Below are 17,174 nucleotides of genomic sequence, written 5' to 3' on the forward strand. Positions count from 1 at the left end.
TTTAAAAAATAAGGTCGTGTCCTTTTAGAGTCTATGGTCGTGTCTCTTGCTTTCTTTTGGTCACGTGAAGAGTGAAATATTTATTCTCTCCAGCAGGCGGGGCGCGAAACCGCTTAATGGACTGTTTTAAGTGGTGCAAGTAGGTTATCCTTCATTCAAAACATGTAAGATTGTTTCCTGTCTTTTTAGTGTAATAAGTTAGATTGGCTTGAATGTATGGCAACTCTTTTTACACATGCCTTTTAAGTACGCACATAAAATGTGCGTATACTAGTGATTTTCTTGTTCCTCTGATATCTGATGTATAGTGTTTTTTTTACCCAGTTTGGCTCCTGATGAAGGTATAAGCTAAAATGTTGAGATTTAATCTAGCATAATGCGGTTTGGATAAATATTAAGTTCATTCAGGGACAGCCTGTGTGTTGTCCCCTCCTTCAGGCTTTATATCATATAGTGTTCGACTCTAAACAGTAATATAGCTAATGCATTTCCATGTCAACAGTTGAGTCAACCAATTAAGACCATGTTTCCTACAAGTTTCCTGAGCACTGAGGTGAAGAAGCGTGTATTTCAGAAATTCTTTTGAACCCAATTGTGTGAATTTGCACATTAGTTTGAATTGTTTGTCCAGAAGAGGTCACTAATCCAAAAGAACAAAACCATCAAACAGCTTACGAAGATTTAATGTACATTTATTCTTACCACGTGGAACATATAGTATAAAGATTTCATACTGAATAAATGATATTCATTGAGCCAAAAAAGGGAAAGGGAGGAATTTACATGTTGTCTTAGCTACATAGTCTGAAATACAAATATGCAGAATCCATGACTGAAGAAAAATTGTCAAATGTGTACTTCATCTAGTTTATTTTGTTGTACCAGGATATAACAGGTTTGAGTCGTGTCTGCTGTACTACGGAGCTGTGGAGAGACCAGAGGCGTGGGTCTAAATCAGCGGGGACTGGAGGTCACAGACCAAACTCATATGTCAGCCTCAATCCCTCACCAAGAACAAGTGTGAGAATAGTGACACAGACAGAGACACACAGAGAAAGGAAGTGTAATGTACAACATTATATATATACACCACAGCAAAGCTGTATTTGAAGTTGAAAACCAGTCCTAAGAGGCGATTTCTTTTCATAAGGGTATTCATACAATCAAGGGATAAGAGGAGGTAAGGGTGTTGTAGGTTCTTGATACTTTGGGGAAGAAAGCCATTTTGTTTAACACCAAACTAAAATGACCTCAAAACTCTAAAGAGCTGCATCTTCTGCTTCTGTGTGAACCGTGTGTTACAGAATGCTTACACTCAAGAGCAGTACGGTACAGAAAATGTCCTACAATCTACTGCACACTGCACAGGCCTCCCCGGTGAAGGTGTCTATTGACAGCACTTAGTCTACTGTCGGGCTGACTGGTGAAAATCCAACTACAGCAACTATAACCAGTAGGCCACTTGTCAGTCTGCTTCACCTCTGAACGTCAACCAGTTACAGACTCATTGTGCCCTCGAGGGGAGAGCTAGGGCACACTGTGTCTCCCAAACTCACTGTAAACGAGACAGCAACTTTGGTTACAGTTTTTGTTTTTCAGCTATTTATTTATTTATTCATTTATTTATCTTTATTAAAAAGTACTTTCCCCCCCCCAAGTGCAGAACAGTCTCCCAACCGTGGTGCTCTGCTCTGTGTCATCCAGTTGCCATTCATGTTGCAAGTAGTGTCACTTTGTGGGCCTCTCTCTGGTTTGTAATCCACCACAACTCAGTGATGACCCTCCTCGAGCAAGGACGGCCTGGGGAGGGCTCAGAGAATGGAGTCCGAAGGATTTTCATAAATTAAAGACAGTCACTTGAACTTTCCTTGCCCTGTTACACACACAAGCCAGGTTTCCAGGGAAGAGGGGATTAGGGATAAAACCCCCAAAAAGTGGAGCCACGGCTCCCTACAGCTGTCATGACTGGCCAATCAAAAAGAGTACATCACAGATAACATGAGAAACCAGCGAGTTCATTAGGGGAGACACTGAAAGGTCGAGGAGTCGGGACTCTTGTAGTGTGAACTCTGAGTGGTTCTCCTCCACCTTGGCTAAGGCGTGCAGAGCCCGGGCAGCTCGCCGCATCATGTCCGGGCTTGTGGGCTCGAAGTGCATCCCCTGTAAGTGTAGTAGAGAGCTCTGGCTCTGCTGAAGCTGTGTGGCAGCCAGACTATCCTCTAGGAAGCCCAGCAGGTTGCCCACACTGCCTTTCTGAACAGCGATTGCTCTGGCTGCCACAGTATCACCCTGGGCCAGGTTGGCCAGTAGGACCACGGCCATCTCCCTGCAGACAGCAACCTTCCTGTCTCCGATTAGCCGCACAAGGTTCCCATATAGCTTCTCCAACCGACTGAATGGCGGAGTGGCCAAGATGAGGTCCACATTGTTATCTTGAATGCTTAGCTTGCTTAGCGTCTCCAGGACCAGTCTCTGAGGTGACAAAGCACTGTGGGGGCCGAGGGTGGGGAAGGGGTCCTGGGCCTCTGCTGATGGGCAGACAGCCCAGTGGAGAAGACCATCCAACAGAGGCAAGCAGATGCTCTCTGGGTAAATGGAGAGGTCCAGTTGGCCTGAGATGTTCGCCAAAGTGACCAGTGTGTTCTCCCTCAGGAGCTCCAAGCAATCCCACCACCATTCATCCCTTTGGCCCATTCCCTCGTCCGAGTCCTCATCTTTCTCGTAGGTGAGCGGAGCTTGTTTGCGCTCAGGGTGCCTGTGGTGGAGCAGGATCAGGCGTCCCAGTAGCAGCAGTAGCCCTGGATGTTTGGACATCTCGTGGTCATTGCCTGGCACAAAGGAGAGGCTGCGGATTATATTGGAGACACAAATGCAGCGGCGGGCTAAGGAATCCTGCCAGTTAGCCAGTGCAACGAGCGGCCCCTCGTCTTTACTGTGAGGCTCATCCTCCAGGATGGTGCCAGTCTGCTGTGCCTGCTGGGTTAAAACACTGCCGGGGAAAGGAATAGGTCTATTATTCTCCTGGTGACTTTTAGCAACTTTCTCAACTGTCTTTGTCTCAGAATCTGTTTTCCTCTCCTCCTCACTGCTGAGTGAGGAGCTGGCCTTCTCTGAGGAAGATGTCTCCTTTGGCCTTTCTTCTTCATCTTCATTCTTCCTTTTCTCTTCCTCAGCTGGCAAACAATTTTCCAGTGACACTTCTAGGACTCGTTGCTTCAGCAAATTTGAGGGCACAGATACTCGTTCTCGTGGTTCCAAGAAGTCTTTGCGTGGTTCAAAGTGAGTCTGGATGTGGTCTGTTGAGTCTCCGCCTCCAGCGCTCCAATGAAGTAACCCACTGTCAAACTCTTGCAGTTTGCCGTGATTATTTGATTTGCCAGTCGCAAATGGATCTCTCTTTCGTACCACCTTTAGAGGAAACTTGTCAAACTTGCTGGCCTGTTTGGGTCTCTCATTGGCAGCTAAGGATTGCGATGAGCCCGTCTGTTCAGATGAAGAACCCTTGCTCTTCCTCTCCTCATCTTCTGTTTTCTCCTCTCGACCCCGAGACTCAGAGCACTGCTCCTGCTCCTCCTCCTCCTCCTTCACACGAGCTGGCCCCTCCGTTTCTCGTTCCTCCTCTTCTTCATCATCATCTCCTTCCTCTTGTTCCATGTCCTCAGCCCGTTGTTCCTCTTCTTCTGCGCTGTCCCAGTGTTGTTTCAAGGCATCAGGATCAAGTAGTGTCCTCTGGCCAGGATCTCCCACCTCATACTCCCGAAGAATACCAAAGATTTCAATGAGGCAGCGTCTGAAATACTCAACCACCAACTCTAGTAGGCCAGGCAACTGAAGAAAGAACATAGATATAGAACATATTAAACATGATCACTACGCATAGAGTGCAGTTATAAACCATCATTAAGGGCTCAGTGTTAAGTCTCACCGTGTTGAGATCAAAGGTGGAAATACTGTTGTCATCATACAGGAGAATGTTGATGGTATCTAAGGCCCACGTACTCTCAGCCAATAAACCAGACTTTAATGACATCATAACTCTCCAGGCCTCGGGGGTTCCTAAAAAGCCAAGATGAAAAACACAATTGGTACACTGTAAGAAACAATTGAGAACAATATAGCTGGACTAAGCAGCATTAGGCAGTGCTGTCAATAATAAAGAAGTTCAATATTCATAATCTTTAGTCATACCGATATCTTTCACTGTGAGTCTCCGACGTGGTTTCAGGACAGGATGTGAAGCTTCTATAGAGCCCGGGGGAAAAGGCATGTCTCGCCTTATTAGAGGCGACTGCACTGGAGGTGGCACTATGTGAGACGCAGGCACTGGAGGGCCAGCCTTCTGCATCTTCATTACTCCGTGCATATAGGGAGATTTACTAGGTGATGTCCTGCTATCCATGGGGCGGGGCATAGAGGCCGGGCTGGACACCTGTGGAATGTGGTTCTGCACACCCTGAAGGGGCTGGTAGTTGGGCTGTACTGAACGAGGCATAGGTTGGCCAGGCCCTGCTGGACCATAAGGAGGCTGCCGCGGGCCCATCTGACCCCCCCACTGTCCATCATGATTCATGCGCTGTTCTGATGACATCATCTCCTCTGAGCGGTTCATGCCAGGGTAGCCGGATCCCTGGGGTGGGCCCCCAGGGCCACCTTGCCGGCTGGGGTAGTTCTGATAGTTCAAGTCTCGCGGTCCCTGCCACATACCTCCCTGAGGTCCCTCAGGACCTGACTGCATCATCTGAGGGGGCATGTTGGGCTGAGCGTTGGGCCCCGTCGCTACCGGCATACGTTCACGACCAAAGGGAAAGGGAAACTGATTGCCTGGGCCAGGTGGACGGCGATCAGAGCCGGGGTAGGGTCCACTGCCGCTGTACTGATTGTACTCCTGCTGTCCTGAAGAGGGTGCAGAGGTACCTCCTGGCTGTTGCTGCGGTGGTGGTTGCTGTCCACCATGGAAGGGCCCGCTGTACTCCGTCTCATGGCGTTTTGATGGAGGATAACCCCCTTCCACAGGACGCTTGTAACTCTACACATCAAAAAGTTCAGAGAGAGAGAGAGAGAATTATTTCACACCATTTCAGTTCAAAACATGGGTTCAAAACAGCTGCCTCTTCAAAACAAAATCTAATATATGATAGCAGCTCACTCAAAGACAAAAATACACACTAAATCCCAAAAAAAAAAAAAAAAAAGTGTACTGAGAATAGTTAGTGTAGTGCAGATGGATCAATGACCTGTTGTTGTTGTGGGTACATTCCAGGCTGCTGATTGGGGTAGGAGCCTGTAGGGGGCGTTCCCTGTCCAGGATACTGATTACCATAGGAATCATGCCTGCAAACATTATGCATCCTCAGTTCGATCATGAAAATATTATGCACGTATTAACTCACTGGATTAAGTCATGGCCCACTGTCCTAGACACAGTCAACATTTTGGCTCAGTTTTGAATTTGTGATCAAGACATCACAAATTACTTTTTGTTCAATCTATAACATTATTAAATATAAAGGCAAAATGTAAATGCTGAATATAAATACTGCTTACTAGTTGGTAAATAACACCAGAAAATTTAAAAAAGGGATTCACACATTTCAAATCAACGAAACTGTGCTCACATCACATACAACAAGCCCAAACCAAAGAGCTGTGAAGATTCAAAGAGACAAAATTCTAATGTGAATTAATTAATGTTAATTTGTCAAGATAATATCAAAATAATGTTAAAATACATTGTGTCCAACATCATTGTACAACAGGATGAAATGGTTGTCTTTTGACACCACTGAAGAACTGACCTGAAAGCAATGTGTCTCTTTTATATGAATATTTAGTAGTTTCCATTGACAGTAGCTTTAAAACCAAGAAGCTTCGCAAATAAGTGCACTGACCGTGGCTGCTGTGGTGGGAAGCGATTTGGCGAATACATCCCAGTGTCGGCATTGGCAGGTATCATAGGGTTTGGCTGAGGAGCACCGGATCCCATGTTGCCCTCTGGGCCCATTCCTTGCTCCGACCTGAGAAGAAGAACAATACACATGGTAAGTGTTTTTCTCTGCATATTTTGCTACACACAGAATACAAATTATGTTAGAAGCTCAAAAAAATAAAAAAACAAACACGGTTACGATCACAACAACAATCTAAATACTTTGGTTGCGATTTATAATTCAGAGCAGCACAAATTCAGCACATGACACTTCTATCACAAAGACATCGGTGCCCTCATGTCAGTGAGCAACATTACAAAGTAAAATGAATAATAAATGAATAATAGAACAATACAAACAATATTGAGTAATGTGGACTCACAGGATGGGCAGAGACATGAAAGCAACGTGATGCACAGTCCAGCCTCATCTTTTCTTCACAAAAATCGCAAAATTTTTCAGATGTGCTTGACTGAATTTGAAGTTAGTATTTGGTTGTGGTTTCCATTAAAATAATCTTGTCCATCCCTGACAGTACATCATCCACTCAAAGCACAGTTGAATGTGTAAGAGCCTGAATGGATTTCTTGACATTAAAATAAACAAATTCAGCCTTAGAGATACTTTTCCTGACCTGCACAGGAACTTTGATGTGGTGTGACTGAACATAAAAATAGCTGCTGGTTATTTTCAGCAATGTTCAATGACCTTGAAAAATGCCATCTTCCATTCAATGATTCTTACCTCCTGTCGTAGCCTGGTCCATAGGGAAACTGCTGTCTGGGCCCCATTGGCATCGTGCCCATGGCCCCAGGCGGTCCTCTGTTAAACGGAGGCTGCTGCGGTTGCTGCTGCTGTGGCGGTTGCTGCTGCTGTTGGTCACCCACCCCGCTGTTTGGGCCCTGGTTAGCAGGTAGAAAGTGCTCCCCGACTGGAAATGCATTCAGAATTAAAGCCCATTAAAAACCGGATTAACTGAACGGGTAATTACGTAAGTACATTAGTTTTTAGAATAACATGATCCATTCAGCTCTTGTCCATTCAGTGTGCCCACCTTTCCGCATGTTACCAAAGGGGTCCTTGTTGGGTTCGTAGGTGCCCATGCGCCCTTGCATGTCTGGTGTGTTCATGCCAGCCTGATAGGCAGAGTTGGGCGTCATGTTCTTCCTGGGGAAAGCAGGGTCACTTCCTTCAGAGAAGGGGTCCTGCAGGTTAACGCTGCTCCTAGAGAGAAGCAGGGGTGAAGGGGAGGGGAAATAAGGAGATAAGTGGGAGGGACAGAAGAAAAGAAAAATAAATTAGTTTCTCCAATCAAAATATATTTTACAGCCTAGAATCAAATGGCCAAAGGTCAGAGGTGTTTAACAAGAGTCACCTGGACCCCGGTGGCATGGGAGGCATCTGGGTATGAGGAGTGGAGGCTGGGGTGGGAGGTTTCAGGTCCCCCCCTTCAGCCATGGAGCTGCTGGTGGACTGGGGTGTCTGAGGACCCTGCAGAGAGCCTGACCCAGCTGTGGAGCAGAGGGACGCTTCAGTTCGAAATAAGAGAGGAGCAGACAGACATGGTACATGACTTTAATGACACTCAAACACTGCAAGTTATGTATGTTGGTTGGTTTTAAAGTGCATGAACGTGGGTTACTGAATTGGAACTGCACTGGAACACATGTTCAGTTGAAAAAATGGCTTGACTACGGCTCTAACCTGGAGAGGGTGGCTGGACCTTAGCAGCTTGGTTCTTTTTGTTGTCTGTAAAAATCTCAGGAGGAGGGTCCTCACCACGCTCAATTTTGCACTCAAAGGCATACAGACACTGGATGTACTGTTTCTTCAAAGAACTGGCAGCACTGCTGGATGTGCCCACATTCAGGGAAGTGGCCAGATCACGCCATTTCTTATTCTTACTCACCTGGGAGACGCACAAAGAAGAAATACTTAGAATAGAGATTACAATTGGGGGCAGGCAATAAATGAACTCATTTTATTATTATACTGTACATAAATGCCACATTAACCTGTGCCATGCTTCCGATCTCTTTGACTGACATATACAGACGGAAGAGGTCGAGGGGTTTGCGTCCTACAGCGGGCAGGTTGGTCATGCCCATGGCTTTCTCTTCAATGAAGGCCAAATAACGGTCCACCCACATCTTCCTGTCCGGCTCTGGTCCTAACTCATACAGACGGGTTATCTTTTCATTGGTTGTGGTGGAAGAGTTGGACTTCTGTATCGTGCAAGAAAAATAAAAACATTTTTTAAAAACAGAGTACAACTTTTACAGATGCACGAACAGAAGACCTTTGACTTTCAAAGTATTTCAAAAGTACTGTTGTTACAATATGTACTAGACAGGTTACCTTAGATTTGGGCTCTGGCTTGGGCGTTCCACTCCCATCTACTTTGTTATTCATCTTATTGTTCACCTCTGGACTGGGGGCCATCCCTAGACACAATGATGGGTATTGCAATTAGCTGTTAAAATTGCCACCAAAAAGAGAATAATAGGCGCAGTCATCCCTACAACTTACCACTTGAGTTATTGGCCATGTTTGGCCCCATAGGAAAAGGTGATCCACCTTGAGTGTTCATCATTCCAGGCATGTTGTTCATGGGAGGGCCATAGGGTGGGCCGGAGCCTATCATGCCTGGAGACATGTTGGGGTAACCAGGCATCCTGGACAGAACGGAAAATAAATGAGCATCTCGTATTCATAAAAGTGACAAAGTATGGTACAGGTACCTCATATTTAAGCATAAGTGAGAAGACAATCGGAAGTCTTGTGTGAAGGAAATAAAGGTCGGCACTTGAGTATCGATCATAAACCAACCTGTTGTGCATGGAGTTGGTGGCAGGGTGCTGCATGGCTACGGGGTCCTGGGGCTTTCTGTTCATGCCTGGAGGAGGACACATTCCTGAGCCTACCTGGGGTGGCATGTTGCCCATGTTGGGAGGGATGTTTGGACCCATGTTGGGCCCCATATTTGGACCCATATTGGGGCCGTAGGGACGTGCCCCCATTTGATTAGGAGGCATCCTTCCTGGGGGCATGCCAGAATATGGCGGCCCCGCACCCTGTCCTGCCATGGAGTTCATTGGACCTATGCCTGGCCCAGTGTAGTTTGCGTTGGGCATGTTGCCATAGCCCGGTTGACGGGGATAACCTAAGGATGACATTATAACAAAACATAATCGGGTAAAGAAATCCCTTGGCCGTTTTTGTATACTGGTCTGTAAAAAAATAATTAAATAAAAATCGCTGAGAAGTTTATTTGTGTTCAACATTAAAATTAAAGTGTTATAGCTATGACAGAGTATTTTCCTTAAGAGCTGTGTGAGGCAGACTTTTTTTCCCTACAGTGTGCTAGCAGAGAGAGCTATGCACCCTGAGCAACAAGCCTTCGTCACAGTCTCAGCTCTACTGACAGGAGGCTCTGTTACGTCAGCTGACTCTCTGCCTCACAGCTATAAATAGCTGCAACAGAGTCAGAGGGAGGGACCAACGATAGCATGGTATTCCTATGAGGCAGGGGAGATATATTCCATAGGTTTGTCTAATGGGAAATGCATGAGAAAACTTCATGAATAGATAAAAAATTAAGTGGAAAACCTTTAGAAATGACAACTTAAGCCTTACAAATTCCACCTCTAAAAGGCCATTTTACAATTGATCTTTTTACAACAACAGGACAGAATTTCCAAACTACATAAAGCTCTTTCTTCAAGTATAACCATCAAGAGGCAATTTGAAAGTTCACACCTTGGGGGCCATATTGTCCTCCCTGCTGTCCATAGCCACCCATGGAGTTGTTCTGCTGATATGGACCCATCCCAGGATGCATCTGTCCCCCTGAAGACTGGCGTGGCGACAGTGCAGAGGCTGACTGGGGGGAGCCATAAGGCATCTGAGGGTTTCTCTGCATAAACCCTGCAAGAGGGCAGAGGAAGGAGACAGTGCTCAGACACCGATGCTACGGCAAAAACTCTTGACATATTAATCCATGACCACTTCGCGTTTAGACTGCAGCATACCTCTGTCCTGGGCCATAGGAGACTGGCTCATTGCAGGGTGTAGACTCCCATCTGACTGCACACTTGATGGCCTGGGAGGCATCTGGGTCACTAAACAATAGTATTTAAGTTAATTAAGCCATTGGTGTTATAATGTAGCTACCATGGTTATTCCAATTGAGGAAAAACACTGATTTCCAATTCTAAATAAATAATGTGTATCCCATTAGCTCCTTGCCAGGCACCATTTTGAGTATGAAGTTAAGTAGTATTTATGTTCTAAAGATGTATTTGGCCTAAAAAGGTTTTTTTTTAAAAAGTGTATCAATTTTATGGGTGGACATAAACGCATGACATGAAAGCATGTCACAATATCAACCCTTTGCAAGATACCATTTGAGAAACGTAGTTACGCCAATAAGAAAACCAAGCAACACAAATATGGTATTGGTATTATAGCTTCAAAAAAAGTTTTAAAAAGAAGAGAGTGCATGCTATCGTCACAGTGTGCAGAACTATGTTCTTCTAACTTAAAAGACACTTAAAAATGTTCTTGTAAGTGCTCTCCATCAAATATGTAGACAGAATTTGAGAATGTAATGATAGAATTTAGGTTGCTATGAGGTGCATTTGTCTCTTGTAATGCAAAATCAACACAAAGGTTGTCAAAATTGTGCTACTGATCATATGTCTCATTTCAGTGTGTGAGGGATCAGCCTACCTGGCATGTTGGCGGGCGACAGCGGTCCTGTGCGGGGTGTGCTAGCGCTGGCAGGGGAGCCAGCTGGCGAAGGTGAAGGCCCTCGGATGCCTGGCAGGTGGGGAGACGTGTGAGGAGAGAAGGGCGACTGAGCCTGGTTACTCTGCTCACCCTGGCTGCTCGACACACCTGACGTGCTCACACCGGGACTCAGGGCACCCTCTGCACCTGTAGGCAGGTCATCGATGGACCCTGACAGGTCCTGAAAACGCGTACAGGAAAAGCAGAAGTAGAGTCAAAAAACATTGTATATTAAAGAAAAAGTGAAAATTACAATTTACAACTTCAGAAGTTTCAGCTCTTGTCCATTTTGACAGTCTTTTATTTTTTTTTTAACAGATGAAGCATGCGTTTTTATAGTACTGTAATGTTTATTTCATACGCTGACTGTAGTATTAGCATGTTGCAATTCCTTCTGTTTAGCTACGCCAGGCACACACACACACCTAGAGGCCCTTGTCCTTATTTATCTTTTTCAAAGGAAAAGATAACATTAGTGCCAGGGGTTGTCATGGTTACCGAGGTTAGTAGGATGCGAGCTGAGTCAGCATGTAGCAGCAGCCTTGCCATGTGATTTCAATACACAAACAAGCTCACTTGTATTCATCTTAGATTTACCCATTTACACTCAACAACCACTAACGCGCAGCAGAAGCACACAAAGTCTAAAATCATCAAGGGACGGAAAGCACAGCAACACCAACATGCAGGAATTTTAAATGTAATAAGCCTCATGTTGTCATATATTTATAGGTATAAGTAGTCAAATTAATATGTCCTGTGTAATAAAAACTACAAGACACAAATAGAAACTAGCCCGCTTACACGAGGATGAAAAGCAAAACTGACCGGAAGGCTGGAGGGGCGGCCTTGACTGTCCTCTGGGCCAGTTTTAGGCTGGGTGGATGGAGGGGCGCTGGATTGAAATGAGTCCTGGGATACCTCCTTAAAGACATCAGAACACAAGCTTATGTATACTGCAAGAGTTAGAGGAAAGCATGCATGTGAACACAGTAAGATAATTAAGTATGAAGACTACGATCCTAGACCGAGGGTGGTACCTGCTGTTGTGGAGGAGGAAAGCGCTGATAAGGTGACTGTTGTGCTTGCTGCTGTTGCGGCTGCTGGGGGTTCTGCGGGTATGCTGCAGGCTGGCCCTGTGGGTGTTGGCTGTGTCCCGGTGGCTGCTGTGGAGGCTGTGCCTGCTGTTGCTGCGAGGGGGGCTGCTGAGGCCCCTGTGTGGATCCTGGGTAGTTGGACTGGCCCTGTGGTCCAGCGGGTTCCTGGGAACTTGGCGGCTGTGGGGCCTGATTGGGAGTACCCTGCTGTTGGGCGTAGAGAGACTGGCCAGATTGTGGGGCTGAGGTTTGGGAATAAGGGGGCTGAGACTGTGGAGGCCCTTGGGATGGGCCTGGCAGTTGCCCCTGGGACTGTGGGGGCATGTGGGGCTGTTGATAGGGTTGTGCTCCCTGGTTGTGTGGAGCAGACGTCGGCGGAGGGTGGGTTTGCCCTGGGTAAGGTGTCTGGCCACCCGGTTGCACTGATGGGGGCTGGGAGTAGGGGGTTTGCTGCTGGCTTGGGTGAGGAGCCTGGCCAGGCTGGCTGTAATATGGTGCCTGGCCCTGAGAGCCATATCCTCCTGGTCCCTGCTGTCCATAAGATCCCATCTACACAGAGTACACAAACACATAAGACTTGAAAAACGACTGGGGAAAAAGCAATGATACTGAGAGAATGAAGACGCTGAGGACTTATTTCTGAATAAGATAAATCATGTGAAATACCTGTGGACCATACGACATGCTACCCATGCTTCCAGGGGTACGTCCTTGCATTCCTACTGGGAATCGCTGAGGACCTGGAGGGCCATAACCCTGGCCAGGGTAACCGGATCCCTGTTGTGGACCTGTGGGAGGTCCCTGCGGCGCCTGCTGATTGTATGGACTGCCTGCTCCGTATGGTTGACCTCTCATTTTTGCCATTGGGTCAATAGGACCAGGTGGCTGGGCATGGTAAGAACACAAGAAAATACATTAAGTCAACAACGAAACTGCATAGGTTAATTGACCATCACAGTGTGTCCATAAAATACCTTTCTGCAATGTGCAACTTTCGCAGAACTAAAAGTGTAAAAACAAAACTTTGATGAATGAAGAAATTGTGCTTTTTTCACCTTATTTCCCACGGTCATTACCCTGATTTTTTTTTCACCTCAGTTTGCCATAGTTTCGGAAGTCAACAGAGCTATATATATCTACTTTCAAATGGAGGGCAGGCTGCCCAATCTTAAACATATCCCAGCTGTGCTCCTGTTTTGAGCCTGGTCCAAGTAGTTTTTCCCCCCCAGAGAAGGCAGTTTGGCTCTGGATGTATGACACCAGAAATGAATGAAGTACTACCTTCACAACAGCAGGAGAGAGTGAAAAAAAAATGCACAACAGGATCCAATTAATATATCACCTCCACCAAAAATATTTAGCATTCAAAGGTTGGGAATTTTAAGACCATTTCAACGAAAGATTATCCACTAGAAAACTGAAAGTATCACCTTCCATTACATGAAGTGAATTCCCACATTTGAACTTTGCTGAGAAGAGTGTCCTCGGCTTAACAATGGCCATTTACAAATAGCATGCAAAATGCCTTATGTGACATTTTGCAGAACCAAGATAATGAAGTGAAATAAATAAGAGCAGCACATGGCTAATCTGCATAAGACAGAGAGGAAACTCCCTTGGCCAGTGAGAGATGGTGGACTGCCTTCTGATTGGCTTGGGGGGAGGATTGGGGATTTCTTTGCAGTCACACAGTCAAACTTCTGTAGCATGCCAGATACAGCAGCAACACACACACACACACACACACACACACATCCTCACAGGCAGGGGTCATTTGCCTTTCGCTACTGTCTTATGAGTTATAATACAGAGATGTTTATCAGGTAATAATTTATGTAGGTAACACCAAAGATTACAAATAAGGTGGTATGTAAATCAAAAAACAAGAAAACCGTAATGATAGATAAAAGGTAAACACAGACACTCTACCTATCACACAATAATGCAGGGTGCAGTTACATACATGTTCATAAACTAGCAATCAAGCTACAAAGTATAGGACAGGACTGGTTCTTTGATGATAAACCATGCTGCATGCATGTTAGAACTAACAGCTAATACGGTTTTTTTTCCTCATTTATGGAAATATTTGCCAAAAGATCAAATCAAAAATATAAAACCATATATTATCCATGTCCCAATTGCTCCAACACTACACGTTTTGTTGAAAGTGGAGCAGAGAAGAGGAGTGAAACAGCAATACCTCTGGTGACCCTGTAATGAATAAATGCTGCGTGTTCTTATCAGCAACTGTTGCCTTGCAGCACATGTAATTAGAAATGGACATGAGCATGGGATGAGGAGCCAATCAGATTTCAGCTAGCATGTCAACCAAAGACCAACTATCTCCTGGCTTTGACAGCAGGATTTTACCTCCACAATTCAAATCCCAGTGCAAACTGCAATCTGCAGTCACTCATTCATGGCTGAGCTGACTGTTTACAGACAACATGCATGGGAAGCCCAGTAGCTTTTCAGCACAGGGAAATTCATGTAATAAATATATAATCAAAATGTAATAAATGTACATCCTGCCCTGACATCTTACATGACATTGTAAGTGATTTTAACTGAACCTACACGAGCCATTTAACTAACCGTGAAAGGCTGATTCGGCATGCAACACATTCCTTCCGTCGTAGCCACAAAATTACAGCTTATCGGGCAGAAAAACATTAAACGTGACTGTATAAGCAACTATCACAAACTAATGTGTGTGTGAACAAGTTACTCTATACAAACCCGCATAATTAGACACCTTTATAACATAATACATAGTAAATTCAAAGTATAATACGCGTAGAGAAGCTATCAGAGAAAAAACGAGCCGCTGCTCTTCGGTGAGCATTTTCGCCCCTTTTCAAAGTCGGGCCTTCTTGGCTCTCTCAACGTCCTTACATCGTTTCAACAACTTATATTTTCTTCAAGCGGCACTCTTGTATTGATACAAACCTTTATCGATATATTAAAAACAACAATTACTTAACGACCTAGTGTAAAGGAAAAAACACATGAGAGGCAGCCATTTTAGAGTCTTTGCGAACTAGTAGCAGACAATGGCTGGCCTGCTACGTTGTGAACTAGCTAGGAGGAGGGAAGGAGACGTGCTAAAGCCCACATCATGTGCCTGTAATAATGTGACTTTACCTGGTTTCTAACTAGCGGCTGCCCGGCACTTCCCGGGCTCATAGGCGACGGGTGATGGCTTCTTTGTTGCCAACCCGGATTGCTCCCTCCATACAGACCGCTACTGCCCATGTCTGCTGGTCCCTTATTAGCTCCTTCTTGGCTACTGTAGTCGTTAGACGGGTAGTTTGGATAACCCCGCGTTGCGCTGGGGGAGGTTAGGAGCTTGTTGAGTGTCGGTGTGGATGTAGGTTGTGGGTTTCCAATATTATATCTCTGGTTACTGTAAGATCCAGCCATCGCCGTGGGTCCTCCTGCTGGTGGCTGCTGCTTAACGTTAGCTGGCTGCCCCCCAGCTGTCGGCGCCTGGGTACTGCGAGGGGAGTTCATGGCGTATGCTTGGCCGGGATATGGAGTCCTGTTCGGGAATGGGTTGTAATTGTTAAACTGGTGGTTTGAAAAGCCATGCTCGTGTGAATTAGGTTGATATGGGTCCATCATGTTGCTCGACTGCACGACCGGACCCGCAGCAGCTGCCATGCCAGGGCTTTGTTGTCCGCCATGTTGATGAAAAGGGGCCCGACCGTAGTGCTGACTATATCCGTACGAAGGTGGAGGAAACGCCGTGCCGTGGTGATGCACCAACCCAGGATGGTTATTTCCCTCCGGTCCGACAGAGTCATTCTGGTTATTATTGTTAGCCCTGGGCGGGTTCCCATTCCCGTTCTTCATCTCAGGTTCCCCTCCTCCCCCTGCATTTCCACCGTCGGCCCCGTCCTGCAGATCTCCCCGGCCCGGCGATCCGCTATCCAAGCCCGGCTGCTTTTTGTCTAACTGCTTCTCCCCCGGTACCGACTCCTCCTTGTTGTCTCGATCCGGTTTTTTGAGTTCGGAAGGCGGGCTAGTGTTAAGAGTGGCGGCGCTGGCGACCTGAGCGGCCATGATATACCCCCCCACCTCTCTCTCCCTCTCTCGGCGAGTCAGTCACAATCAAAAGCTAGCATTGAATATAAATAATTGTTTATAACCATTTATCCTTGTGCCGATTCATTCCCACCCCTTATACCGGACCGAATCCGGCTGCCATCCCGGTTCCGGTTCCGTAAATGGGTAAGAAATATGATGGAAGCTCCATACAATGCGTTAAAAAGCGACAGAAATTGTTGTGGGAGTTGTGTTACTGAGCCCGGGTAGAGGCAGGGAGCAAACCCAACCAACACGAGGCTCCGCTAGATACAGCCATTTTACTGAGCCGCACAGATGGCTGCAAAACATGGACTGGAAACCCCAATGAGGACTGGACTTTTTCTTACGGTCACATTGTCTTTTCCTCCCATAGATGGAATATTTTCTCCACATGAAGAGTGATGAAAGTCTAATGTCCACACAACTCACTAATATTGTGTTACCAACATATAAGAACTATATAGTTTTAAACAACCGACGATGAGGTTATGTATTACAAAACATATTCATATGCATGGTGAATTTCATGAGTGATCAGTGCTGGGGGGAACTAATTAATTCATGAAATATATAATTTTTCAAGTACATGTGTGCTTGCACAGATGTGAGTGAGCTGTACTGCACACACTGTAAGATATACAGAAACTAGTACATTTAGCCTAGCTTGCACACATTCACACTTACTTGGGAAAAAAAAGGAGTAGTAATAGTCATATTTATACATTCAGCTCAGAAATCTGCCTTTGGACACAGTTGTTTTTAGTTAATTCCCACCAGTGTTTCTAAGTGGTATTTAGGCAAGCAAAGGCAACACACAGGTTTTTCCAGAGTAGAAGGAGGAAGCCTTGCAGCAAACGAGACTACCAATGCACATTCCCTCTTATTCCCTCCCCTGCCTGCCTGCCTGCTCTGCTGTCCTCTACCACCCCCTCTCCTCTCTGTCTGTCTCTCACTCCAGCAGAAACACTCCTCTGCTGAGTGTGGGGGGATGGGTACACACACACACACACAGGCTCCAGCTCTCTCTCTCACCCTGCGCCGTACAGAAAAAAAACCCCAAACCTTATCTACCAGACAGAGGATGCATGAACAGTTTCAAAGTCTCCCAACAATTAGAAAAATGGAGCATGTGTCCCCCTCCTCTCCTTGGTCAAATGAAGCAGACATTTTTGGCATAAACAAAACGCACAGGGTGTGTGCACACGGCATTGAGAAGAGGTGGTAATGAGAAGTGTATGTGCTAGGATAAGGGAGTTGTTTTTTTTTA

The 17,174-nt window shown here is 45.8% G+C and overlaps 1 protein-coding gene across 5 annotated transcripts; it reads right to left on the reverse strand.

Moving 5' to 3' along the window:
- Positions 1 to 676: 676 nt before the first annotated feature.
- On the reverse strand, positions 677 to 16,152 carry arid1aa (AT-rich interaction domain 1Aa). Of its 5 annotated transcripts, none has more exons than XM_078253324.1 (20): positions 14,963 to 16,152; positions 12,482 to 12,700; positions 11,759 to 12,364; positions 11,547 to 11,642; positions 10,659 to 10,899; positions 9,959 to 10,048; positions 9,687 to 9,854; positions 8,757 to 9,090; positions 8,457 to 8,602; positions 8,286 to 8,371; positions 7,943 to 8,152; positions 7,632 to 7,836; positions 7,303 to 7,438; positions 6,982 to 7,151; positions 6,672 to 6,858; positions 5,889 to 6,014; positions 5,235 to 5,331; positions 4,189 to 5,026; positions 3,926 to 4,056; positions 677 to 3,828 (listed from the first exon to the last, which is right to left on the reverse strand). In XM_078253324.1, exons 1-20 carry the CDS (start codon positions 15,881 to 15,883, stop codon positions 1,960 to 1,962), a joined length of 6,876 nt encoding a protein of 2,291 aa, XP_078109450.1. In that variant the 5' UTR covers positions 15,884 to 16,152; the 3' UTR covers positions 677 to 1,959. The 5 variants fall into 5 exon arrangements, with proteins under 5 accessions (XP_078109450.1, XP_078109448.1, XP_078109446.1 ...); XM_078253322.1 differs by having other exon boundaries at positions 11,523 to 11,642; XM_078253320.1 differs by having other exon boundaries at positions 6,982 to 7,145; positions 7,303 to 7,456; positions 11,523 to 11,642.
- Between the last annotated feature and the right edge of the window lie 1,022 nt (positions 16,153 to 17,174).

Source organism: Sander vitreus, chromosome 6 (assembly GCF_031162955.1).
Source record: "Sander vitreus isolate 19-12246 chromosome 6, sanVit1, whole genome shotgun sequence".
NCBI lineage: Eukaryota > Metazoa > Chordata > Actinopteri > Perciformes > Percidae > Sander > Sander vitreus.

Coding starts and splice junctions, on each gene's coding strand:
- arid1aa (XM_078253319.1), bottom strand. CDS start 15,883: ATGGCCGCTCAGGTCGCCAGCGCCGCCACTCTTAACACTAGCCCGCCT. Junction 10,900..11,522: donor GTTTTGCTTTTCATCCTCGT/GTAAGCGGGCTA, acceptor ACGCGTTTTCAG/GACCTGTCAGGGTCCATCGA. Junction 4,057..4,188: donor ACTCACAGTGAAAGATATCG/GTATGACTAAAG, acceptor TTGGCTTTTTAG/GAACCCCCGAGGCCTGGAGA.